The 25,728-nt window shown below is 54.5% G+C and overlaps 10 protein-coding genes across 10 annotated transcripts; 4 read left to right on the plus strand and 6 right to left on the minus strand.

Moving 5' to 3' along the window:
* Positions 1-1,033: 1,033 nt before the first annotated feature.
* Positions 1,034-1,861, plus strand: HMPREF1541_09411 (uncharacterized protein; the record flags this gene model as incomplete). The annotated part of the gene is made up of 1 exon (XM_008714085.1): positions 1,034-1,861. The coding sequence occupies one exon, from the start codon at positions 1,034-1,036 to the stop codon at positions 1,859-1,861; it is 828 nt and encodes a 275-aa protein (XP_008712307.1).
* A 590-nt stretch (positions 1,862-2,451) lies between these two features.
* Positions 2,452-4,058, plus strand: HMPREF1541_09412 (uncharacterized protein; the record flags this gene model as incomplete). Its single annotated transcript, XM_008714086.1, has 2 exons — positions 2,452-3,762; positions 3,868-4,058. Coding segments are annotated over 2 exons (1,500 nt in total), but the record flags the coding sequence as incomplete, so codon positions are not given.
* Positions 4,059-4,644: 586 nt separating this feature from the next.
* Positions 4,645-6,227, minus strand: HMPREF1541_09413 (uncharacterized protein; the record flags this gene model as incomplete). The annotated part of the gene is made up of 2 exons (XM_008714087.1): positions 4,645-4,953; positions 5,154-6,227. The coding sequence occupies 2 exons, from the start codon at positions 6,225-6,227 to the stop codon at positions 4,645-4,647; spliced, it is 1,383 nt and encodes a 460-aa protein (XP_008712309.1).
* A 474-nt stretch (positions 6,228-6,701) lies between these two features.
* HMPREF1541_09414 (uncharacterized protein) lies at positions 6,702-9,467 on the minus strand (the record flags this gene model as incomplete). Its single annotated transcript, XM_008714088.1, has 2 exons — positions 6,702-8,997; positions 9,043-9,467. 2 exons carry the CDS (start codon positions 9,465-9,467, stop codon positions 6,702-6,704), a joined length of 2,721 nt encoding a protein of 906 aa, XP_008712310.1.
* Positions 9,468-10,292: 825 nt separating this feature from the next.
* On the minus strand, positions 10,293-11,363 carry HMPREF1541_09415 (uncharacterized protein; the record flags this gene model as incomplete). The annotated part of the gene is made up of 2 exons (XM_008714089.1): positions 10,293-10,387; positions 10,442-11,363. 2 exons carry the CDS (start codon positions 11,361-11,363, stop codon positions 10,293-10,295), a joined length of 1,017 nt encoding a protein of 338 aa, XP_008712311.1.
* A 1,437-nt stretch (positions 11,364-12,800) lies between these two features.
* On the plus strand, positions 12,801-13,463 carry HMPREF1541_09416 (protein translocase SEC61 complex gamma subunit, archaeal and eukaryotic; the record flags this gene model as incomplete). Its single annotated transcript, XM_008714090.1, has 2 exons — positions 12,801-12,894; positions 13,219-13,463. 2 exons carry the CDS (start codon positions 12,801-12,803, stop codon positions 13,461-13,463), a joined length of 339 nt encoding a protein of 112 aa, XP_008712312.1.
* Positions 13,464-14,130: 667 nt separating this feature from the next.
* Positions 14,131-16,445, minus strand: HMPREF1541_09417 (uncharacterized protein; the record flags this gene model as incomplete). Its single annotated transcript, XM_008714091.1, has 4 exons — positions 14,131-14,405; positions 14,522-16,060; positions 16,108-16,233; positions 16,280-16,445. The coding sequence occupies 4 exons, from the start codon at positions 16,443-16,445 to the stop codon at positions 14,131-14,133; spliced, it is 2,106 nt and encodes a 701-aa protein (XP_008712313.1).
* Positions 16,446-17,082: 637 nt separating this feature from the next.
* HMPREF1541_09418 (uncharacterized protein) lies at positions 17,083-19,239 on the minus strand (the record flags this gene model as incomplete). Its single annotated transcript, XM_008714092.1, has 2 exons — positions 17,083-17,400; positions 17,455-19,239. The coding sequence occupies 2 exons, from the start codon at positions 19,237-19,239 to the stop codon at positions 17,083-17,085; spliced, it is 2,103 nt and encodes a 700-aa protein (XP_008712314.1).
* Positions 19,240-20,684: 1,445 nt separating this feature from the next.
* On the minus strand, positions 20,685-23,199 carry HMPREF1541_09419 (uncharacterized protein; the record flags this gene model as incomplete). Its single annotated transcript, XM_008714093.1, has 2 exons — positions 20,685-22,968; positions 23,015-23,199. 2 exons carry the CDS (start codon positions 23,197-23,199, stop codon positions 20,685-20,687), a joined length of 2,469 nt encoding a protein of 822 aa, XP_008712315.1.
* Positions 23,200-23,786: 587 nt separating this feature from the next.
* Positions 23,787-25,406, plus strand: HMPREF1541_09420 (uncharacterized protein; the record flags this gene model as incomplete). The annotated part of the gene is made up of 1 exon (XM_008714094.1): positions 23,787-25,406. The coding sequence occupies one exon, from the start codon at positions 23,787-23,789 to the stop codon at positions 25,404-25,406; it is 1,620 nt and encodes a 539-aa protein (XP_008712316.1).
* Between the last annotated feature and the right edge of the window lie 322 nt (positions 25,407-25,728).

A 25,728-nucleotide genomic window follows, 5' to 3' on the forward strand; every position in this document is an offset into this window, starting at 1 on the left:
ATTCGCACATAGTGTCAAATGCCAATGAGATGAATTCGGCACTACGAGGCTCCGACTTGTTGCGTTTCTCAGTCAGTGCATGTAATCAAAAAGATTTCTTTCTCTGGTCTGCTGCATCGGTTGCCCAACGATGGAATATTATATCTTTATCCGTGATACGAGCAAATGAAGGACATTTCCTCGAGAGATGAGCAATCTCTGGTAGGATATCACTGACTTGAACTCATAAGGCAACCACGTTGCCTTGCCATTACTTGGCACATAACCTGGTATCATTCGCAGAGGAGCTCGCTGCACTAACCCCTGTGAAGGTCAGGCAGCATAACGAGTCTGACATGTTGTCCGGATGCACACGGAGGCACCGATTCGGATGTAACAGACGATAGTCCTCTGAGCCGAGTGACTGTAATCAAGAACGGCCAACTAGCCAAGCTGACTACATAATCCCTGCCGTACACAGCGCAGCGCCCACTTCAGCCGCCTCCACCATTAGGTCAGCTAAACAGCCTCAAGTACCGCAACTTCTTTGCATGGGCGTTTCTTCTTGACACACCTGGGCTCCGAGCACTCTAGTATAGGTGAAAGCTTGCGGTGCGGCCCAGACCTTGAGGGCACTGGGATCGCTTGTGCACTTAGGCATGTCTGGCGGATACCCTTCACGGCAATGGCCCAGACAAACGATTTCGATTACCGCTAAGTTTAGCATACTGGATCTAGATTATCCATCAAAGGATCTCGACTGCAGGTCAGCTTTGCCATGCTTGTGCTGACATAGCACTCCCCTGAACGGGGGCTGAGGGATCGCTTGACAGTGCCCATATCAAGTCGGACACTGCACTCGCTCCTCTCGCCGTGCGATCAGGACGATGACCTGCGACTCTGTAGCAGCTGCCACATCTTTGTGTCAATCGCCTGTGACTGCAATTTCAAACAGTAATTTCATGAACCACAGCTGTACGACGCATCATCAAGAGAACCCTATTGATAGCGTCAAAAGCTGCTACCGACCCTCTGATTTCGGATTATCTTCAAGATGTCGCACACCCTCTCTGGCTACCCCGAACGAATGCCCTATGGCGGCCGTCTCAACGCCAACACCTCCTACCAGCCCATACCCGACAGCTCGCCCGCCCTTCGCCAGCAGCAGTCTCCCCCGGCCCCCCGCTCCTGGCGTACTTTCGGGCAGCGCCAGAAGCGCAAGGCCAAAGACGTCGCCAAAGAGCTCGACCATGCCGTGCAGCAAACACCAGCATACAAGCGCATGAAACGCATGCGGCAAACGACGCGCGCCATCTCCACCATCACCTCGGCATTCATGTTCGCAGCCATGACCGCGACTTCGCTCATCTTCGCCAACACCCTCTCGGAGCGCGTCGACAACCGGCCCATCTGGCCGCGCCAACCCTCCGAGTGGCCCACCTACCTCCTGCTTGCGGGCGCGGCCGTCTCGCTCCTCACCGCCATCATCACCATGCTCATGTTCTGCTGCTGCTACGAACGCGCGAGCAAGAGCTGGAAGCTCGTGCTGGCGCTCAACTCGGTCGAAGTCACCTACTGGGTGGTCGTGGCGGTCGTGTACCGCGTGGAGAAACGCCTGAATGATCTCTGGGGCTGGAGCTGCTCCGACGTCGCGGCCTCGCTGCAGGACAATGGCGCCAGCGTGCATTTTGACAAGTTGTGCACGCTGCAGACGGTGAGCTGGTGGGTGTCGGTGGCGGAGACGGTGTTGAAGGTGTTCGTGCTGGCGTGGACGATCGTCCTGTTGAAGAAGCTGCGGAAGGAGACGGAGCATCAGAAGATGAAGATTATTGATATCGTGGGTGGAGGCATTAGTGATGGGATTAATAACTTTTTGATTTGAGCGGAGATGGGATTTGGGAGAAGGCGTTGGACTGAGTATTTCAGCATATGTGGTAACTTAGGAGCGAGAGGCGTCTGGAAAATGAGTCTGGAATCACAAAAGATAGAAGATCCTTCTCTGCGAGTTCATCGAGATGTTAGTCCCCTCCAGCTACGTCTAGGGACGGATCATGGGTTCGAGCCGTCTAGCTGCTATGCCTGTGTCATCTAAGTCTTGCCTCGACTGATAGTTCATAATCATGCACGCTGCAGGGAACTGCCTCTTTCTCCGAGCTATTGAACAGCAGGCACATGAGAAGGTAGGAAAGATGCTTGTACTCCTGTCTCCAGTAGGCAACTAGTCGCCTTCTTGGCATTACATCAGCGCGGGATTCCCTCCGCTGTCGACGCGACGGCGGCCTCGGCTGAACATGAGAGCTTCCATCTCCAACTGTCTTGGTGTCATCCAAGTGCCCCATGGGGCGCAGACAAGCCCAACATCTGGGCCCAATCAGCTCCACTTCATTTGCGATGTTGCCCCATTAGCCATATAGATTTGTGTACCATAACCACATCTCATCTCGATCTTTAGGAAGTATACAAGGACGCAGGATGGCGAAGTTATCGGTGGAGGAGCTCTCGAAACACGACACGGTCGATGATGCCTGGATAGTGATCAACGGCACAGTATGGGACGTGACCGAGTTCGCGCCACGCCACCCAGGCGGTGCAGAGATCATCAACGAGTACCTAGGTGGCGACGCGACCAACGCCTATAACGAGGTCCACGGTCCTTCTCTCGCCGCCAAATACCTCGACGAATCCAAGAACAAAGGCGAGCTCGACGAATCCACCGTCACAGATGAATGGCGCTCCAAGCAGGCGGACAAGCACGAATCCTCGAAGCCCGTGGACGAAGATCGGCCGCCCCTCGACGCCATCATCAACCTCAATGACTTCGAGGATGCAGCCAAGCGAGCCCACTCCAAGAAGACCTGGGCGTTCCAGATGACCGCCGCCAACGACTGCTTCACCCGTGACGCCAACGCCGACTTCTACCGCCGCATCTGGTTCCGGCCGCGGGTACTCGTCGGCGTCAAGGACGTCAGCACCTCAGCCACGATCCTGGGACAGAAATTCAAACTCCCCATCTTCTCCTCACCGGCCGCCCTAGCCAAGCTCTCCCACCCGGAAGGCGAGCGCGCCATGGCGCGCGGCCTGGCTGCCTCAGGCTCAACCATCATCGCCTGCAACAACGCCTCCTTCTCCTTCAGCGAGATCGCCGAAGTCCTCCCGCCAGGCCACCCACTCTTCTACCAACTCTACTTCAACCGCGACCGCCGCGTCACCGAGAAGCTGGTGCGCGAGGTCTCGCGCAACCCAAACCTCAAAGCCATCACCGTGACGGTCGACCTCCCCGTCGTCGGCAAGCGCGAGGACGACGAGCGCGTCAAGATCGAAGCCACCTACAAAGCCAGCAAGAACATGCAGAGCCAGAACATCGCCCGCGACAACAAGGGGTCCGGGCTCGCGCGCGCCACCGGCAGCTTCATCGACCCGGCCCTCAACTGGGACGACCTGCTCTGGCTCCAGAGCATCACGGACGTGCCTATCTTCGTGAAAGGCATCCAGTGCGCGGCGGACGCGCGCAAGGCGCTCGAGTACGGCTGTCGGGGCATCTACATCAGCAACATGGCGGCCGGGCGGTCGACACGGCGCAGCCCAGCATCCTCACGCTGCTGGAGTGCCAGGCGAATTGTCCCGAGGTGCTGGAGCAGATGGAGGTGTGGATCGACGGCGGCGTCCGCCGGGGCACCGACGTGCTCAAGGCCATCTGTTTGGGCGCTAGTGCCGTGTGTCTGGGCAGACCGTTCTTGTATGCCGTGGGCTATGGGCAGGAGGGCGTGGAGCACGCGGTCGAGAGTAAGCCCTCATCTGCCCTTTTATTTCGCTTCTCTCCCCCCTCCCCCTCCCCCAACTTTTTTCTTCAGTCTTCTTCCAAACTAATCAATCATCTCATCAATACAGTCATCAGAGACGAGCTCGAGACCGCCATGCAGATGGTGGGCATCACGTCCCTGGACCAGGCGCACCCGGGCCTCCTCAACACCGCCGAGCTGGACCACTACGTCTACCGCGGGGACACCCACCCGTGGGCGCGAAAGATTGTGCGGAACAAGATACAGCACCACCAGAGGCCAAGGCGGAGTAGATTGTAGAGTATATATGTACACATATATACGAAACAGTGTGGGTGGATGTTGTGTTTCGCTGGATGCTATGTGTTGCTTCCCCGCTGTGTGTGCCTGGACTTGCGGATGCGTGGTTCGGGAGACTCGTGCTGGTGCTGGTGCTGGTGTTGCTGCTGTGCTGCACTGGATTGGGCTGGGACGCCAAGATTTCACTGCCTGTGCCTCTTCTCCTCGGAGACGTTCATCACTCGAGGATAAATTTGTGCTGCTGTGTTGTGACGATGTCGGGCTCATTTGCACTCATCATCACAACTGTCTACGAAGAAGAGTAAAATGTGGTACAGATGAGTGGTGCTTAGAGGGCAGAATGATTTCTTTCGTAGACAGCATATCGAATGAAGACGTGACGACGCTCCCCACTCTTAGTATATTCCCCAGCCTGAGCTCCAGCCGTCGTAGAACCGGCTAACCCACACTTCCCTCCCTTGCCCCGTCTACTAGATTTCTGCGCACTCTTAAGGCCCCCCCCCCCCCCCCTAACACGCCTCCGTTCGCCGCACTCACATCCCTTCGAGCTTTCACGCCTTCCACCACACCCCGCAACCCCCGGACCCTAAGCCCCCACATCCACCAACTGCACTGTCCTAACGCGCCCCTGAGGGGCAGCCTCCTCCTGCTGTGGTGCCCCATCACCAGCAGCAGCGCCGCTAGTGGCCACGCCCTCAAACTCCGTCGCCGTCAGCGTCAACGTCGCCTGCACCGTCTGTGGCGGGGCAGACGCGGACGCGACATCGTCGGCATCCGCTAGCAGGAGGCGCCGCCTGATAACACTGGCCGAGTAGGTGACGCGCGTGGTGGTGGTCACGGTTGCGACGCTGATGGTCGTGGTGTAGGTGCGTGTGCCGTCTGCGACGACGACGGGCTGTTTTAGAGAGAAAGAGGGAAAGGGTTAGTGAATGTTATTTTTTTTTAAATTGCTTGGGCTGAAGACTCTGGTTTCAAGCCGAGAATGAGGGTATGGAGGGAGCATATGCTAAGGGCAAAAAGGGAGAGGGGCCTCACGAGGAACTGAAGGCAAGGGGGGAGCGGAAGTGGGAATGGACGGATGCAAAAGAGACTTACGCCGGAATAAGAGATAGGCCGAGTCTCGGTAACGGTGCGTAGCAACGATGTGATGCTCCAGCGCTCGCTGAACGTCGTGCATCCAACATGACTACCGTCGCATTCGACGGCCTGCACCGAGGGGGGCACGCCTCCTCGCGCGACATCGTACCAGGGCGCGGCGTAGTATGTGCCTGGCGGGCCAGAGGATTCCGGGTAGCTGGGGAGCGGCAGAATGGCTGGGCCTGCAGGAGTGACAACGGCAGCTCCGCTGTCTTGCCGCTTGTGCTTGCCGATCACGGGCTCTGCCACGGGAGCGCCGCTGCTCAGGAGTGGATTCGTGAAGATGGGCGGAGAGCTGGTGGCCACGGCAGGGTCGGGGCCTTCAAGGATCGTGGGACGTGGAGTTGGGATGACTGTTGGCATTGAAACGGTCGGGCAGATCTTGGTCTCGCTGCTGAAAGTGATGTACTGGTCGCAATCGGTAACAACCACCTCGGGGATGCCAATTGGGGACACGGTGGTGGAGCAGACGGCTTTGACGGTGGGTGCAAATAACGTTTGGCAGCCGGAATCATCTATAGCGATGTGGGCGTTCTCTGGGTCGTTGGCTGGCTGGCTAATGGGGCTGGGCAAGGGGATGGGTGTTGTCGTAAGACCGCTGGAAAAGACGGTGGATGAACCGTTAGGCAACAAGGCTGTGGCGTTGATGGTTGGGACTGAACCCGGGATGCTGCTGAGGGGCGGCAAGGGCGGCAAAATGGTGAAAACGCGACTCTCCGTTGGCTGTCCAGGACAAAGGGTCACGATGGGCTCCTGTATGGTGGAAGTTGGGAAGACTGGAATAGTGTCGTTGGGAAGAGATGACTGGCCAAGGATTGGAACGAGAGAAGTGTTGCCTGGCATCGGGACAATGGTGACGGTGATGTTTGGGATAACACTGGAGACAGGCGGCAGTGATGGCGAGTCGCTGACGAGCTCGTCGGGTCCAGTGGGCTCCTGTCGCATGTGGAGTAGATTGTGAGCCTTGCCATTGTGTTGCGGCGCGTGTCTCAAACCATCGACTGAAGCGAAGAGGCTGGCCGCAGTCGCCATTCCAACGAGTGTAAGTGTTCGCCGACGCGCCATGCCTGAGACGAACCTAGCAACTGAGTATAGCCAAAAGCCTAATAGAAATCATGAAACAAGTTAAACGAGTGTACGAAAGCGAATGGTCGTTGTCTACGACCAGCGCGACAAACTGAGCGGACTGTGTCAGGTTGAAGTAAGTACTTTTTCCTCATGAAGCTCGGGGGGTGTATTTGGCCGTGAGCCAAACGCGCACGAGGATTTGCATAATAGCTACGACATCTGGCCTTCGGTATGCGCGTTCGTCGCGACGCGTGGTATGCGGAAGGCGGTGAAAAGTCCAGAGAATATCCCTTGACGACATCCCTTGATCACTTGGCCACAGCCGCAGGTGCCGCACCCTGTACCGAGACACATCCGAGCTTCAACTACCTACCTTGCATCATTCATGATCTGCATTGTCGCACTTTTCGCATGAAGCCGTCAGAACTGACCGGTCGTCTACCCGGGGTTCTGTCGCTCTTGCTCGTGATGACCCTGACCTTCATGGAAGGCCGGTGTCATGAATTCTAACTCGGCCTCGTTTCCAGACTGCAAGGTCATTGGAAACTGCATGTTTGGTCCGAAAGGTGAGTACTGATCAAAGTGCATCAGTTGGTCGAGGCCACCAAATCCTGCTCTGGCAGGGATAGGATACTGAGACATGTTGGTCGTCTGGAAGCCCTGCGATTGCGCAAGATCAGCGAAATTGGGTTGAGTAACACCGGTTATGGCTGTGTCGTGATGACTTGGACTATGGCCTGGCTGATAGTTTGGAAGATCAGAGACGTCTCGGCCAATCTTCATAGAAGCTTCTCGCAGCATACTGTCGCAAAGACGCCAAGCGCGCTGAGCAGAAACGTTATCATGGCCCAGAGCGTGAAGCCATCTTACACCTTTCTTGGCTGCATCCAAAACATCGTCGGCATCCTCAGGCATGTGGTGAGCACGGAAAGAAATTTCCAGCATCAGCACTGTGGTGGCTTGGACAAGCCAGTGCAGAATGTTCCACCAGGGACCGACTTTGACTAGGCCAACGGCATTGGGCTCGTCGGGAATCAGGCGCAGAGTGTCTCTGGCTGCATCCACGCATGTTGTCGCCGACATCCGGTTGAAGTTCAGGGATTTGTCCGACTGATGAGGAATCTTGCGGTCCAGGCGACAGAGGCAAGGACGGTGCACCATCATTTTGGTGCTGTAGTAGAAGAATCCAAGACTGAGTCGATGTTCATAGAATTCTCGATCTCGCTGATTGCGCTTGAAATCAAGGACTGCAGGCACTGCGCGGTACCAGTTCTCACATTGCTCGTCCAGCTCCCGGATTAGCATCTGAATATCCGACCAAGTTCCCTGGATTGCTGTAGGGTTGTAAAGCTGTTGGAAGACCTTTTGAGTCAAACGTGTCAACTGTACCATATGTAGGAAGTACAAAGATGCGTTTGGTGCAACGTCTTTGGCCCACACCAGGTCCCCGCCGCGTGTTATCGTTGAAGGTGAACGGGCCTCTGATGCTGAAGCCTTAGTTTGCGAGCGCGAACGTGAGGTTGATGAAGCGTTGCTACCGGTACCGCTGTTCATCGGGGAATTACGACCTGGAGCACGGAAACCTTGCTGGTGTTCCTTATTCAGCAGCTTGGAGGCTTCTTCGGTTTCGAACAGCCCTTCTTCAACCGGGACTGGGAGAGGGGTGGTGCAGTGGTCATCCAAGATGCAATTGACTCGGCCGGTCATACAGCATAAACGGTGCTCGAGCGAGTACATTGCCCACCACACACGATAGCGGATCTCCTTGAGTGAATCCTTCAGCTCTGGGCTGTCGTTGCGCATATTGAGTCCCAAAGCCGTACTCCAACGTATCGCAACACCGATTGTATTCCAGGCGCGATTGATCTGGCTAATGGACATGAAGTAGAGGGAGATCAAGCCCATGATTTGAATAGCTTGCAGGTCAGGATGTTGGAACAGTGCATCGGGTCCTACTGCCAGCATCCGAGCTCTCGTGAAATAAATGAGGTGATCGCGGTCGTCTCCCCTCCAATCGGCGTGGATGAGATGTGCGTATTTTGCACCGATGGCAAAAATTAGATTGATAATGGCGAGCCATTTCTCAGGGGGCCGTTGCACGTTGCCGGAGACGAACTTATTAAATTGAGTTGTTAGGTTGACTTTGCCGACGATGGGAAAGGTTGGATGCACTCGGGTCATGTAGGCGTTGAATAGCTGTTGTGCAATCTCTCGTGGAGGGTATTCGTAGGGGCCAACGTGCTCGAAGGTGCTAACGGTGAAATCATCGAGATGGTAAGAGGTGTCACTGACTTGGAAATCCATGTTGCTGACACCAATCTCGTCGGAGCTGCCTGGGGGATATCGCATCCCCTCGTTTTGATCACTGTCATTGTGATCGCCATGTATATTTTGGTGCTTCAAGCGCTGTAACCACGTGACCTCACTGTTCTTGCCCATAAAACCAGTATCGCGAGCGCCTTCGCGAGTGAAGTCCTCATCTGTACGGTCAAGTGCCCCCGTCGAGCCAGCGCCGGCTGAAGCATCAGACTCGGCGCCAGCTTCCTCCTCTTCGGGCACGAACTCGACCGAGGGGACAGTGGCATTTTCAGCACTGACTTCATCGAGATCGTAAGCAGTCTCTTTGTCTAGAGCGCTTTTTATCAATTGGGCATCGGATTCGCTCGCGCGGGTTTGCAAGTCTCTCAGTAGCTTCTCATAGTCGGTGACCTTTTCGGTCATGCTTCCAAATTGCCTGCAGCTCGTCAGCGTCCTGCCACCGGGGCGGGGACTCACTCACTTCTTCACACGGTCTCTCTTTCCATCGGCATAGTAGCAGTTGATTTTGAAATCCTGGCAATGCCGGCATGTTGGGCGCTCGCCGCTGCACTTTGTCTTCCTATGACGACAGGGTTCGCAAGCATGGTTGACACGGTGTCGGCCTCCTGATCTTGAAGCGCCCTCGCCCTGTGCATCTGCGTTTCGCTTGAGTCGTGGAATGGCAACTTTTGCGCCTTTTGCCGCGGTTTCGGACGAGGGCGACGCTGGCACACGAAAAGTACCCGTGAGGCTGGGCGACTGGAGGGATGCCTGGCCAGGTTGGCTATGGTCAACAGGCTCAGAACCGAATTGTGTTCGTAAACGTGAGGTGGGGTGAGACTTGTCGGATCCAGGCGGCGCGGGGTGCTGCTGGCCCTCTGAGCGAGAGGTCCGCCGGCCAGACATAGTGGGCTGGCGCGCGGATTAACGCTGCATCTGGGATGATGTTTGCACTGCCGTTGAATATTTGGGGTGGTAGATTTTTGGGGGGTGGCGAAATTGGAAGAATAGAGCACAAGGAAAATGTACAACTGTACGATGGAAAGAAAACTGGTGGTGGTGGCGGTGGTGGTGGTAGTGATAGCGGGGTCTTTTACACGCGACTTCCGAGTTTCACTGGCTAAGTGTTTCTCAAAGCTCTGTCTGATTTTCTTGGAGATTTCCCTTTCGTACACGTCAAAAGCACATGGTAACTATATCCTGAACCATGGTGTAATTTGTGTGTGCAGAAGGTTTTAGCTAGGTAATGGCCTCGCTTTCTCCTCCTACCCCAGCTACCATTGAATGGACCCTGTCAAGACGACCGGTCTCCACCGAGTGTTCCAGTACTGGCACGAACTGGGCGCGTGCTGCACGATGACATGGGCAGTCAACGGCCTGCTTGGTGCGTTGATGGCCGACAGTCCATACAGCTTCGACGGATATCGATCCGCGTTAGGCAGCTCCCAGTCGCTGATCCTCCTCTGATCCCAGCTGTAGGTGTGCGCGTGGACTCGACTGCTCAGGAACGTGTGCGCTGCAGTAAAGAGTAGTGCTCGTAAGAGTGGAGATGCAAAATGTCGACCCGTATATGCCATATTAGTCCATAGGCACCAGTCCAGCTTTTCCGCGCCAATCGCACGAGACCTTGGTCGGATTTTTCCGTCTATCCGTTAGAAGGGGGTCGGAGCATCTGCATTTGGTGCTGACTTGGTGAGGGCCCTGGATTCGGATCTGTTACACACTGATGCATCATTCCTGCCGCTGTCTTTTCGCTCCAGGCTGGCCCCAGTCGCCACCGAAACCGGCACCGAACATGCCAGGCCCGAACTGGTTGCCTTGAAAGCCTATCCCGTCGACTGTGTGAGGCTGTGAAAGATTGTTCTGGATCTTGGACATACCTTGCATACCCATACCAGCCATCATCATAGGGTTGGCCAGGTTTGGCATGGCGCCCATGGGCCCCATGGGCATCATATTGGCCATATTTCCACCTCTCCCACCCCTCATGGCCATGTTACCGCCTCGCATATTCCCACCCATCATATTTCCCCGGTTGTTGAATCCAAAATTGTTCATCATACCCATGTTGTTTCCGTATGCATTGTTGTTGTACCCGGGTCCGCTGCTGGAGCCAGAGAAGTTGCGATTGTAGCCTCCTCGATCATAGCCTCGACCACGCCCACGAAACGAGCCTCGATCGGAGTAGTCGCCACGAGAATAGCCACTGTTGTATGCACCTCGAGACGGCCGCTCCTCCTTGTTGCGCGCGGGCGCATCCTTGGGCATAGTCTTGAATGGGTTGGAAGAAGGGCCGGTGAAGATGACACTGAACTTGCGTGCCTGGCCTGCGCCATCAGTCAGAGACTCGACTTTGTGCTTGACAGCAGTGGCGGACTGAGCCGACTGGAAGAGGAGGTATGCTTGGCCCTTGCTCTTGCCATTGACCTTGTGTTCCGAGAAGGAGATCTCTCTCAGCTCGGTCTCAGCATTCACCTGGTTTGCCCAAGCTCGCAATTCGTCTTCGGTGGTCCACCAATGCAGGTCTGAAACCATCAGTGCAGTCGTGGCGTCGGAGTCAATGTGTCGCTCGTCGGAAGGAGTCTTCCTTTTGACGCCCTGTGGGGGCTTTGTCTCCTCAGAGTGCATGCCGTCCACGGGGGTCGTTTCTGTTTTAAATGGTGGTGCCTTAGACTCAGGCTCGGGTTCGTCGACGGTGAAGGTGTGGTCGTCCTCATCATAGTACTCGTCGCCGCCCCCCTGGCCATGTGCGGATTCCTCTCCGTAGATGTCGATATCGAAATTATCTTCTTCTGTCGACATGGTGTCGATATTTAAGGAAATGCAAAGAGGGTCAAGATCTAGGTGAGACAGGGATTTGAGATTCGGTTTCTGGTCCGTACATGTTGCATTAGCCACTCTGGTCACGACTCTCGCTTCTATTTGCTCCTGTCCCAGGATGCGTCGCTCGTAGCTCAACAAGAGGTATACATACAGGAATAAAACAGTCGACCAGGTACAGCGCTCAAGCGAGGTCCATCAATTTAATGTTACAGTGCAATCGATAATATACAGCCGCCAGATCCCGTCCTGTCTTCAGAAGGTATTATTGTACACTATTAATAGAGCTCATGGATATGGCAGAATATGAAGATGCCGAAGAGCGTGCTCGGTGGACGGACGAAGTTGAAGTATTCGATAGGGGCCGACCGGGTCCTGGGTTCAACAGTTCGCAGGCTATCGTCTGGTGTAGCCACCAGACAGGCTCGAACGGACGAACTTGGGAAGTCTAAGGGTGTCAAGAGAATAGAAGAGATGATTGAGAAAGATATAATGAGTGGGAAGAAAGAAAGGACTGCCTCATCACCAGTCACCTGTGCAGTATGCAGCCCCTTCCCCAAACAGCGACTCGGGCGCAACTCGAACTCGAATCGCAGCACGCGTCACTTCCGACTTCCGCACCGGCTCCGCAAATGCCAAGCATAGGGACCAGTCCCCCAGCTTAAGGCAGGACTGCGAGACCTGCTTGTCATTGCTACAGTTAGACACTGGCAGTGCTTACACATTTGAAGGGACTTGCGAATGCTGCCCGACTCTCTCGCATGCCAAAATCGCAGGAAACACCAATAGAGCAACACCAGTATCGTGTTTTGCAACCTGGAATTGTCTACACCAGGACTCGTCTGGGGGTGAAGCAGTTATTCCTTAAGAGCAGATTCGTTCGACGGCACAACCTGAGGCGCCAGCTCGCATAGCAGCAAAGATACACCCGCACTCGTCGACTGAAACTCTGTAATCCGCGACATGACCCAGCAGCGTTGACTGTAGAGTCAGTCGGGTATAGCAAGCAGCACTACTTGAGCTTTAGTCACTTCATGCTGCGATCGGTCGAGCACAAGGCATTTGTAGCAAAGTCGTCATCCAAGCAACAGGCGTCAAATCATAGAAGAGAGTGCATTGACTGGCAAGACGCAGCGGTTAGCTGGAGTATAGCTGTAGAGGTGTGGTCCGACGCCAAGCCATCAGGGACAGCGTTTCCAGATCTTCGAACTTCCAAGCAGTCCGTCCCCGTGTCCTCTCCGCAGTCCAGATCCCAAAAGCGACGTACCCTTCACATCTTTTAGGTGACGACACATAACTCACTGCCTATCACTCGAATTTGCTTTGAAACCCTTGGATCACGACTGGTAGTAGCTTCAAGCGAAATTCATCCTCCTCCCCCTTCCTCGTCGTCTTCCTGCCGAACCACCAAACGACACCATGTCCGATCAACCAAGCGCCATTCAAGAGCTGGCCGATGTGCCCAAGGAATTTTTCAAGGATGGCACACAATTCATCAACAGATGCACAAAACGTACGTGATCCTCTTGAGGTTCAGAAGCTGTGGTCTGGCACGAGTGCCAGTAGTCTGGCTCTTCCAACGCAAAGGCGCAACATGAGTGCAATGCAGACCAGCAAAGCGGACGCAACGCACAGCCGTCGCGCGCAATTTCCTGGGCGTACGCGCCCCATACTCTTCTGCGGATGCTCTAGCTATACCACTTTTGAGAAAAGAAAAGCGCAAAGCGGCCACAGTCACCACGTTTGCTTTGACCTCCTCTGAAACTCCAATCCACCCAGCCCTCCAACACCGACGATCCGCAAGATGAGACTCTGTACTGACACGACCGCTGCGCAGCCGACCGGAGAGAATTCATCAAGATCTCGCAAGCCGTGGGAATGGGATTCCTCATCATGGGCGCCATCGGCTACTTCATCAAGCTAAGTACGTCGCTTCCTCTGCTCCTCCATCCTTCCCTCCCTCCCTCCTTTTCTTTCCCCACTCACACACCACTCTTCGCCCAAGCACACCGCGAAGCAACATCAACTGACCAAGATCCGCCCGCAGTACATATCCCGGTCAACAACGTACTAGTGGGATAGCGACGCTACGCACCTCCTTCTCCTTTTTCGTCGCACCGAACGCGTTATACCGGGAGCTGCAAAGAAGCCACACTGGAGCCAGCTACGTGCGATTTGGCAGAGCATGCAACACCACTGAACTGCAGATACGGCGAAACACAAGCGGCGTCTGTGTCGAGCATGTGTGTGTCAGCCAGCCAGCCAGTCAGCCAGCGAGGCAAGAAATGTGTGTTCGGCCACGCCACGGAAACAAAAAAGTAATTAAACGTCCTGCCACTGCGCCAGCTGGTGGTTTGGGATCGATCAACATCCACTGTGTACCATCTACAGCCTACTTCACCTAACCAACCACCTCTCCCTGACTTCCACGGGAAGCATATCTTGTGTGATTTCCGCATGAAGTTTCCGGTTCCCCAGCCCCAATATATGTCCCAATCATTGATTGACCATTCAACAATACCTGTATTTATCTGCACCGCCATATCCTCGTAATGTCGTACATAAGCGTATAGCGTACAGCACGCCAACCGCCCAAAAGAAAAAACGAATATCCTCGTCATCGTCGTCATCTCCTCTCCCGTCGTCCCAGGCCACTCAACCTCCTCACCAACGCCGCAACACCCCAGTCCCCAAAACCACCATCGTCTCCTCCCGTCCCAGCCTCAACAACTCCTCCCCGCCTCACTGGTCACCACGCCCCATCCTCATCCTCATCACCGCCGCGAACCCATCCTCTCCTCCGCTCCCCAACCACATGACTTCGCAAGCCCGCGCGTCTCGCGGCCCCGTCGGCTCCTCCGGGACGGTCGTCCCTCCTGACGCGATCGAAATCCTCGCGCCGGTCCAGCCGGGCGTTGTAGTTGCTGCCCATGGGCGGGTCGGCGTCGTCCTCCTCGGCCCCGTCCGACCAGCTGTGCAGCGTGACCGTGCCGGTTGACATGCCGTAGCCATTCCATGACGTCGCTGTGTAGTGGGTTTGCGCGTTAGCGGGTGCACTTTCGCCTTATTGGGGATTGCATGCGGGGATTAGGGAGGCGGGGTGCGGTATGGAAGAGGATAGATGGGACTGCGGAACTTACCAGCCAGGACCGGCGCGGTGGGACACCAGCTTGCGTCTCGTACGCACGTCTTCCACGTCTCGGCACCGCGGCCACCGTGCATCTCGTACATGAACATCTCCTCGCGCGCACTGTGACGGGGGCGAGTCCCCTTGGTGGCTTCCAGCACATCGACTGTTGATTTCCTCGTGCCGTCCAGGTTCCAGATGTAGACCTTTCCATCCTCACTGCCTGAGTACACATACCGTGAGTTACTGCTGGTGGGAGGGCTGAAGTGGCAGCGAATCAGCGTCTTGAGCACCGAGTGGCCCCGGAAAGTGACCACGCTGCAGTCGTGAGGGTTGGGTCTGTACTCGTCCTCATCATAGGGGGAAAACCGGTAGTCGAAGTTGTTGGTGTATTCGTTGAGATTGACGTTGCTGAAGTCGTTGGGAGACATCATCTTGCGGAGATCCCAGAGCTTCATCATCTGGTCTTTCCCATTGGAAAGGACATAGCGGCCGTCGCCCTTGCTATCCACGTAGGTGAGGCCCTCAGTGTGCCCTACGAAGACACCGGCCTCGCGGCCATCCGCCATGGACCGCCGATCCCAGACGCGGAGAGTCTGGTCGTCTGAGCCGGAGTATAGAATGTGAGGGGAGGACTTGTCGCCGAAGCACACGGCATTGACGTCGTCGTCATGGTTCGAGAGGCGCACGGTACTTTGTCGGGTCTCCAGGTCGTACACAACAACGGAATGATCGGAAGTTCCGGCGACAATCTCACGGCCATCGCCGGAGAAGCGGAGCGACCATACGCCAAAAGAACTATGAGCACGATAGCCGTGATGCCCGCGGCCGGAGTTGACGTTGACGCCCGGTGCGAAGTTGGTGAAGTCAAGCAGAGTGTAGTCGGATGTGTCGAGGGGATCAGTGCTGGCCAAACAGACTGTGTGCCGTATGGATGAGTAAGCAAGCCAGCGGTTGTCGGGCGAGAGGGTGGCGTCGGTGATGGTCCATTGACCGAAGGGAAAGTCGACAGTCTTATAGTATTTCCATTCGTACGGATTCGAAGTATCGTACATTCGGACTTTGAAATTTTGCGTACAGCTGAAGAAGAAGTTGCCATCGTCTGAGAACTGTCCAGAGTAGGCACGACTATCGTAGTGTATGATCTTGTCGGCGGTCGAGGTAGAGGGAATGAGTTCTTGAGCAATGAGGGCGTTCTGGCGTCGCATGCTGGGTCGAGGCTCGAGGCCAAGGCGTCGCCACATCAAGCGCTCGGACATGTTCCGTCTTCGTCGCCGCCGAGTATCGACGTGTGTGTCCCGCGACCCATAGATCCCGGATGCCATCAGCTCCCGGCCAGCATCCGAAGGAACCTTGGGGAAACGGTCACCGGATGGCTTTGGGCGACGGCGCCGACGAGGGCGACGATATAGGTAGTTCTCGTCCTCATCATCGTCGTCGTCATCATCACCGATGATCAAGCGGCCGCCAGCGGCGTTGGGGTAGTGCTGAAGGAGGAGTCTACGCAACGGACCTCCGCCTAATAACCGGCTTAGATGCTCTATTGTCACTGCTGATAACGGTGAGTGCTGCGAATAAAGATCTCTGTCGTGGACATACTTTGTACTTGAGGACGAGCGGCGGTATTGTCCTCTGTTTCTGTATCATCACCATCATCTTCCTCATCCTCACCGGTTTCGGCGCTTTCCAGAACGAATTGAATATCTCCAAGCTGTTCCTGTGCATCTGAGTAAATCAGCAAATGCAGAAACGACGTTCTGATAGACCTGACCTGAAAATTCTATCTCCTCGTCTTCATCCGCCGCCGAAGCGGTCATATCGCTCTGCTCGGTAGCGGGCTCGTATAGATCGTCATCGTCATCATCTGCTCCGAGATAGTCAAGGATATTGGCGGGCGAAGGGCTCAACCCTTCTCGGTCACGGTCGGATCGGGACATGATGGTATTGAACCTCTCAGAGATAGGCGACGGGAACCAAAATGAAGCGCAGGGAGCTCACAGATCGAGTCGGACAGTAATCATATTGCACCACCACCGCCCGCTTTTGGAGAAGGAGAGGTGGATCTGGAGATGGAGATATCTTTAACTCCTTCGGGGTCAAGCCGCATGCCAGGTGCCCCTCGCCGCTGTCAGCCAGCGTCTTCCCGTACCCCAGAGGCATACTTGAAATAGCAGATTACGGCGAATGGGCAAAAAGTTCTCATGAGAGGAGTTTTCTATCTACTTTGGCTTGGTCTGATCACTGTGACTCAGACCATCATACGTACATCTCCGTGCAATGCCGCCGTTTCGAGTCCATGTCCAAGACATTCGGTACAGTATGCAATACTTTCCTGCAAGGCGAACAAGCGTGCATCAAAATATCCTCGCGGGCCCGACACATGCGATTGCTTCGTGGCAGCAAGGTCGGAGGATGGCGGTTGATCGATATCGTCAACTGTTTGAAGTGATGACATCGAGAAAAACAAATTTCTGAAATCCTAAAGGATCTGGTGATCGTACAATAGGGTGCAGAGGTCTTCAGGCCTAGTAATACTCAACGTCGGTGACATTACTGTCCTGCTATGAAGCTCAGTCAAGACTCGGGCTCGAAGTCGGAGTCGGAGTCAGAATCAGAATCAGATTCGGAATCAGACTCGGTCGCTTCAGTCTCATCGGACTTGCGACGGCCGCGGATACTGCCCTGGGACTTCTTGGGAGACTTTTTGAGCTGGGGAGCCACCTCGCCGGAAGCAGCGCGCTTCTTGGTGGGGGACGCAGCGTCGCTTCCATCCGCGGCGTCATCGACAGCGACTGTGTTGTTGGCAGCCGCAGTGGTGTCAGCAGCCTCACGGTTTCTCTGGAGAGCAGCGCGGTACTTCTTCATCTCGGCACTAGGGTCAAACTTCTCCTCCTGCGGGTATGTTAGACAGGGACAAGCAACCAGCATGGCTAAACATGGACTTACCAGATTATCATCGAGGCCGAATGCAGGGATAGCGGGTTTCGCCTTCGTGAGTCGGACTGTGACAGTATCCTGCGACGCCGCTGCATCCTTCTCGATAACACAGATGTCGAAGACGCGGGTATCGTAGTTGCCGCAGACCGCACGCAGCTTCTCGAGCGCACTTGGCATATAACGAGAACCACTGACGGCAGGGTCCTTACTGGCAGGTAATCCAGTGATGATGATTTCTTGGAGGTGTCGAAGCGGCATGAAACCAGTGTAGGGGTTACGTTCGAGCTGAGCGAAGTCGTCGACCCACGCTTTGAAAGGCTGCTTGAACGAGTCATGGATGGTGATAGATTGGATGAGGTCACCGCAGGTTATGAAGCCTGTTCCGAACTTGTGGAGGCGCTTATTGTCCATGAAGCCGTTTAGAGGGCTGGACTTGTACAACTCAAAGTGGAGCTGTGGGTACAAGATCTGACCAAAGGTGTAGTGGCTAGCTCTGTGCACGTACATGATGCTCATCATGTCCTTAATGGCCTGGCGGTCTTGCTCGGGGTACTTGGTGGTATCAACCTTGGCTTGATTCACGTCGTTGACGATGGTGTTTTCCAAGGGAACAACTTTGTTGGCTGGCATGATGTAGTCGCAGATCTTGTTCATGATGCTCTTTTCCTTGAACCAAGGCTCAATCTCCTCCTTGGGGCACAGGTAATACTCAGGGTGAAGGCGACCATTATGAGGCTGGCCTGGCAGCCAATTTGGTTCCCATTCAACCACCTTGAACTTCTTACCAGTGTAAGGACAGGTTTCGTAATGTTGTTTGCCATTGGAGGCCTTGACCACATTGGCGACCTGAGCCTTCTTGATGTCGTTAGTCTCTTTGGCATTCTTACTAGTCTCTTCATCGGTGTCGCCATCGGAGTCACCGTCGGCATCCTCGTCGGAGTCCTCATCGGTATTCTTATCAGAGTCCTCGACAGAGTCTTCATCAGTATCCTCATTGGTGTGCTCAACGGTTTCGGCATCCGAGCCCTCCTCGGTGTGCTGCTCGGTGCGCTTACCAGCAACCCCATCCGCGTCCTCCTCAGAGTTCTCCTCGGAGTCCTTAGACTCATCAGAGTCCTCAGCCTGTTCAGACTCTTGCTCAGAGTCGTCCTCGGATTCGGACTGAACGTCTTCAATGTCAGCTTCTTGTTCAGAGACTCCAGTGTCGGATGCTCCATCGCTACCAGAGGCGTTGGCAGCGACTTCAGTTTTCTCGATAGCCATCTGGTCAGCCTCGGCTTTCTTGGCGGCAGTAGCTTGATCGTAGGCGATCTTGAGCTTAGCTTGCTCAGTCGAGTCGGCGTCTGGAGTCTCGACGTCCATGCTCTTGACGCATCGAGGGTCCTTGACCATGAGCTTCTTGGTTGCACCGTCCATGATTGGGACGATGTTGGGATGGATGACCAACTTGCCCTCGTCTTTAGCTTCCATCTCTGCTTCGGAGTCGGAGGCAGGTGGGGTGAAGAGTGGACGCTTGCGGGAAGCGGCACCAGTACGACGCTCAGTAGTGCTTGGAAGAGGCACTTTAGCGAAATTCCGAGTCGCAGCACGGGAGCTGGAGCGAATTTGGCGGCTAGTGGTGTCAGGCTGAGGCACCAGAGTAGAATCTGGACGAAGAGCGAGGTCCTGGGTCGCAGCACGAGCAGCGGAGCGAGTAAGGCGCGTACTGGTGCCTGGAGGTGGTTCTTGGGTAGAGGGTGGACGAAAGGAGCAATCCTCGGTCGTAAAGCGCGAGGGAATTAGGTGGCGGGTCATCTTGATGGAATAGCTGACAACTTGGCAAAGGCTGCAACACAGTAGTACGGGTGATAAGACTGTAAGCAAAGAAAATCTTCCTCGCGCACAACACAAATAACAACAACAACAAAAGTGGGATGACTATGTAGTTGCACCTTGTGAGAGTAGACGTAGAGGCAGATAGAAGACAGAAGACACTTTCAAGGCGCGATAATAACAAAGTAATTCCTGGTGGTGGTGAAGACCTGGTGAGGTGTGAGTGAAGTTCAATTACTTGGTTGTCTTCTGGTGCAAAGCCTAGCCTGGTCGAGGCAAATCTGCCTTACCGACACAATGTGATCTTGTGTCTCCATCTCGTTGTGGGGGCATGAAGGCGAACAAATGCTCAACGGATTTGATCCTTGACCCTCTGAAGATTTGCTGTTCGTAGTGCATTGATGTACCGTCAAAGGGCACGCACATTCAGAGGATTCGGGCCTGTAGGACACCTCAGAGTATGGCAGGTGTTCAAAAAACAGATATGGTACGTTGTCGACTCCGGTTTTCTCCGGTTTCTCGACTTGTGCTGTGGTTCCCTTCCTCAGGCGAATAGGTCCTTCCTCACACCTTCAAAGCCTGACGGCGAAGGGAAGTGACCTGTCGATGGAGACTGACCTTCACTAAGACGTTTCCAAGCACCACAAAGCCTAGAGTCAAGGTTGTGCTTCTCAAAATGCTGGATGACTGTGGGCAAACGACTGAGACTCACCGGTTCCTCTCACCGGAAAGACACGGCAGCCCCACTGCGGATTGGCATTCGTCAGGGAAAAGCACAGTAACACGGGGTTGACACGTTCCATGCAGACGATGTGCAGACTGTAGAGACCTTCCATGTCTACTTGCGCTCTAAGCAAGGCTGGAGAATGGTTGGGATGGTCGGAGGACGTCTTGAAAGCCTCCAGTGGGTATCAGCAAGTGCCTTGGCGGTCGATGCTACTGGCTGACGGGACCAGTCCACCAACCTCAGGAGTACCAGTGCTACGAACGTTCACTGCCGACAAGACATTAGATCTTGTGACCCAGCCTTGTGAATGGTTTACACGTGACGAAAAGTGCTGACACCACCTTCAAGCGCAAGACAACCAAGGTTGTGTCAAGTTTCATCAGACGGGCACACAAGGCAGCCCGAGCTCTTTTCATTGTTTGAGTCCTGTCTGGCGTTGGCGAATATCAGGCCTGCGTAGGATCGGCTCAAGAACGCACAAGCCGACCTATCTTGGCTGGACATGACTCTATAAGATAGCAGGTGGTAGGCGCAACCAGACTTGCATACTCACATCTACTGCGACACAACTTGTTCGTATCATCATGGCTCAGTCCAATCCACTTGGTCGGTTATGACGCCTGTACTTTGTCCGTTGTAGCTGATCTTCAGCCTCAGCCTGAGCTTTGGCGGTAAGGCCTGCAATAATGTTAGTTGCTTTTCACAATGACGAGAGGCGTGAGCTTACTCCTGTAGCACCCACGATTTTCATGCCTTGGGTTGCTTCCTCGCCGCCTTCCAAAGTGCTTTTGTTGATTGCTTGCAGCGTCAGCTTCTGACTCTTGGGCACTGCTGCCTGTAAGCCGACGCCACTCAGAGTATCGAAATTTGACGAATTCTTAAACCGCGCCAGAGCTTGGACGCCGGCAGCCGACCGCGATATCTGCATGGTAACTGCCAGTCCATTCTTGCTGTAGACGTTGTGCGCTGCTGGTCCTGCTGGTATCGAAGGCGTTGCGGGCTTTGAACTCGCGTTGGTTCCATTTCCGAACAGATCCATGATCGAGTCTGTATTGGATTGTGCAGGAGCTGGCGACATGGTTTGGGGTGGGGGCGAAGATACGCTGTTGCCTCCGCCCAGAATATCTGCCAGGAGATCCGCCGTATTCTGCTGTCCGTTCAGCGTTGCACTCATGTCGACCGCGGGAGTATCGGTCCCGCCCATGAGATCCAGAAGCATGTCTTGCTCTGCTACCTTGGACACGCGTTTGCTCTTTTCCTTGAGCGCAGCCTTCCGCTTGTCCTTAGCCGGAGCGACAGCTTGCCCCAGAACCCGCTGGTCTTCTCGTATTTCTGGTGGTGGCATCTTCTCCAGAACGCCACGGCGAATGCCATCATAGCCGAACATGTTGCCGTATTCCACCGCTCTCTGCTGGATTTCAATGTTCAGATCCGAGGTGCGCGATCCCATCAACCTTCGAATGCGCTCAATTTGAGATGGGTCGGACATTCGTGTGGTGAGCTTCATAGAAGAAGTGATGATGTATTCGGTTACGATCTGAGTGGCATAAGTGGAATCGAGGATGGTCGTGTAAAGATCAACGATGTCGGATTCGTGCACCTCTTTGACGAGGTCCTCATCCTCATAAGATCCTCCCCGCAGAAGCAGCTCGCCATACTCGCCAATACACCAGGTTGCAGCGAGGGTTAAGCCTTCTTGTGTGATGTCTGCTTTGAGACCAGAATAGAGCTTTTGCACCGCGTATGTCTGCTGGTCGGGAGATGTTGCGATGAGTCGAATAAATGAGGATAATATCTGCTCCTTGACGTAGTTGCCAGCTAGCTTGACGATCCGGAGCATGGTATCGATATGCCAGCGCTTGCTGGGTGCGAATCTGTCCGCAGCAATGCCGATTTGAGTGGTCATGACTGGTTTGAACTCGTTGTCAGCAACCTCTAGGAAGGCTAGCAGCTCTCGGATGAGCACTCGGATATTGTCTTCGCGGATGAGTGTGAAGCTGAGATCGAGGGCTCGCCTTCGGATGGAGATATCGGGATCGCGTAAGCATTCCAAAATCGTGTTTCGGTGCCTCTGAACAGCATTCGGCTCGATGGCTACCACCTTGAGAAGAGTGTTAAGTGCAACATATCGAATGTTGTTGTCCTTGTTCGACAGGAACTTTCCCAGAATGTTGACGCCCAAGACTCGAAGACCCGAGTCTGCCTCGATATCGAGAATTGTGAGAACTGCTTCATATAAGATAGCATTACCCACATTCTTTGAAGCCTCGGTGTTGGTCGCGACCTGTGCGAGAATGTCGTTGATCTGCTCGCTGACTTCCGCATCGCCTCTGCCCAAGACTCTGAAAAGCTTGAGGATCTTGACTTGTAGAAAGGGGTCGGTGATGCCAGAAACGTCGTGCTCTGGCGTGTATCCCGAACTTTGCAGATTCTTGAGCACTCTCACGAGTTGTGGTACCACGATTTTGAACATTTCAATGGCCCCTTCCTCGCCCTCTTCCATCTCTTCGGCTTCACACATACTAGTGACAAAGGTCAGGCCACATAGGAGGACACCGTGATTACGATCGTTAAGCAGGGCCTTGGCCTTGTCGAGAAAATGCTCTTGGAGGTCTGGAACCTTTCGGCAGATTTTCATGGCACAGATGGCGGCTTTCCGTCGGATATAGGGATTTGCCGTTGAAATGAGGTTCTCGATATCCGGGAAGAGGTCTCGACACATCTCAACGGAGGCGATGTTGCCCATCGTACAGAGAGCCAGCCCGACGACATACTGGTTGGAGTGCTTCAGGTCGTTTTGGAGTGAATTCGTAACGAGAGTCAAGACTTCCTGATTCTCGTCCAGCAGCAGCATGGTCCCCAGGTATCCCAATCTCTTGTCTGCGAATCGAGGAGAGGCAAGTAACTTCAGACACTCGATCTGACCGAAGTGAGTTCGTTCACCCAAGGTAAATAGGTATAGTAGTTTGGCGACATTATTGCGCCTGCAACACTTAGGACACTTCCATAGGCGGTAAGATGTTCACGTACCTTGTGTTGGAGTCGTGGCCCTCCTCTCTGAAACTGGCTCTGATGGCTGCGCTCTCCTTCTGCACAACTGCCCGCTCGTCTGCGATCGTCTTGGAGGCTCGCACATTGCGAATGAACTGCTTGACTGTAGTCGAATTAGTGACCGGCACTCTGAGGTGGACCGCGGGTAACGTACGGGAACTCATGATGCCGCTTCGGGGACGGAGGGTGGTAAGAGTGACAGATGTCTCCTGCGGCTCGGATCTACGATGTGGAAGAGATACGCATCGTCCCCATTATTCTCAGTGCATCTTCTGCGGCCTAGAACTCAGCTTTCAGTACTTCGTCAAGCAATGACCGTGGCCTGGAACACCGCACCAAAGATGGGGATATGGTTGCTGAATGGCGGCGGGCACTCTTTCCAGAGCCCACACAAGTGTTCGCAACCAATCACGGAGGAGTACGGGCACAGCCAATCAAGACCGACGGGTGGACAATGCATTATTCCCTCCGTACATTATTACGCCGAGCCAAGTCTGACGTCGCCGCGCGAGAATCCCGAGCATCCCAGAGCAGACCATATTGCGACTCAAGGCTGTCGTTTCGCAGCCGAAGCCTAGTGATGGCCCTCTTCGTCTCATTACGTGCCTAGGCACTGTGTAGTCATGGTCGACCTTTGATGATAATATGTGAGATTCTTGCTGCTCTTCATCTGGATAAGCATGCTACCTAGTTCCACATCTTTTTCCATCTTTCAAAAAACTTGTACACGATACTGCATCAACTTGTCAGCATGACCTCTCAGCGCAACACCAGCCCTGATCAGATACTTCGTCCGCGACCTCGGAGACCCGACGAGTCCCTGAAGCTGAATGGACACGGCGGCGGTAATGGCTACGTCGACGTACCTGCCTCCGGCGTGTCTAGCGGACGCTCAACACCCGTCCCTCAGGACGCACCTCCATCCGCGCAGTCCATCTCCTCTGCACGCAAGTATGCTCGCGCCCAGGCGAAGGTGCGCTCCTTCCACAACATCAATTATAAACCTCGAGTGTCCCACTTCGATCCCTCCAGCGAGTACAGCGACTTTCGCGGCTTTTTCGTCCTGTTCTGGGTGGGTCTGAGCATCATGGTCATTACCAGCGGTCTGCGCAATATCAAAGAGACAGGATATCCATTGCGGGCGCAAGTCTATCGCATCCTCTCCAAGAATGTCCTGGCGTTAGCTCTCTCAGATGCAGCCATGGTCGGCAGCACTGCGCTTTCTTTGCCTTTGCAGAAGTTGTTTCGAAGCGGCTGGACCATCTTCCAGTGGCGCCGCGGCGGTGTATGGATTCAGGCCATCTTCCAACTCGGTTGGCTTGCTTTGTGGGTCGAGTGGCCGTTTCTCTTGAACTGGACCTGGACCGCACAGGTCTTCTTCGCGCTCCACACACTCACGTTCCTGATGAAGATGCATTCCTATGCTTTTTACAACGGCCACTTGTCTGAATCCGAGCGTCGCTTACGTGCCCTCGACAAACCTGCCCCAGATGTCAAGTTTGACCGAGCGTTCAAATATCCTTCGTCGCCCTCTCGCATATCGGAGCTCGATGAGACTGTAGTTGAGAAGCAGGAAGCGTCGCAGGAGCTGTCACAGCTTCGTAAAGACCTGGCCACAGAGCTCACGTCGCCTTTGGGTCAGGTCACATTCCCGCAGAACCTGACTCTTTGGAACTATGCCGACTACACCCTATGTCCCACGCTCTGCTACGAGCTCGAATACCCACGAACTTCTAATATCCGCTGGTTAGAGGTCTTCTACAAGACACTGGCTGTATTCGGCTGCATTTTCCTCATGACCATCATCTCTGAGGAGTTCATCACGCCGATCCTTGCTGATAGCGCCATTCGCCTCAAGCATACACCATTCAATTCCGACCGCGCCCTCATCCTCGCGGAAACAACAAGCCTATTGCTTTTCCCGTTTATGATCACTTTCCTGTTGGTCTTCCTCGTCATCTGGGAGTACGTTCTTGGAGCATTCGCCGAGTTGACGTGTTTCGCGGACCGTCACTTCTACTCGGACTGGTGGAACAGCACCGACTGGCTGGAGTTTTCTCGCGAATGGAATATACCCGTGTACCACTTCCTGCGTCGACACGTCTATTTCAGTCTGCGCAACTACACCTCCAACTCGATTGCCATGGCGGTCACATTCCTGGTTTCGGCGGTGGGCCACGAGCTGATTATGGGTTGTATCACCAAGAAATTGAGGGGCTACGGGTTCGTGGCCATGATGCTGCAGTTGCCCATTGTGGCGGTGCAGCGTAGCCCCATGCTCAGAGGCAACTGGGTTCTGAACAATGCTGCGTTTTGGAGCAGCATGGTTCTGGGTCTGGCGATGATGTGCAGCTTGTACGTCCTCGTCTGAGACTCCACCAGCGGGCAGCTGCTGCAGCGGCAGAAGTGTCTATTGTACAATAGGGCGGCGTAAGTATATGCGCGCACATGAAGTGGTGATCGGCCACAGGTGGAAGTTGAGAGAGCCTTAGTTCGTGGCATGTGTATATAGGGCCTACCAGACCAGACATCTCATACCAGAATTTCACAGAGTCTCATGCCATGATAACAGCTTAGGCGATGTGGACTTGCTTGCATCCAACACTACGGGTCCCCAAAGACATTCAACAGACACGAAAGTGTGTGCAAGGACGGGGAATGCGAACGTAAAGTGACGATACTCGTTGGTGCAA

The sequence above is a fragment of the Cyphellophora europaea genome, assembly GCF_000365145.1.
Source record: "Cyphellophora europaea CBS 101466 unplaced genomic scaffold supercont1.10, whole genome shotgun sequence".
NCBI classification, from domain to species: domain Eukaryota; kingdom Fungi; phylum Ascomycota; class Eurotiomycetes; order Chaetothyriales; family Cyphellophoraceae; genus Cyphellophora; species Cyphellophora europaea.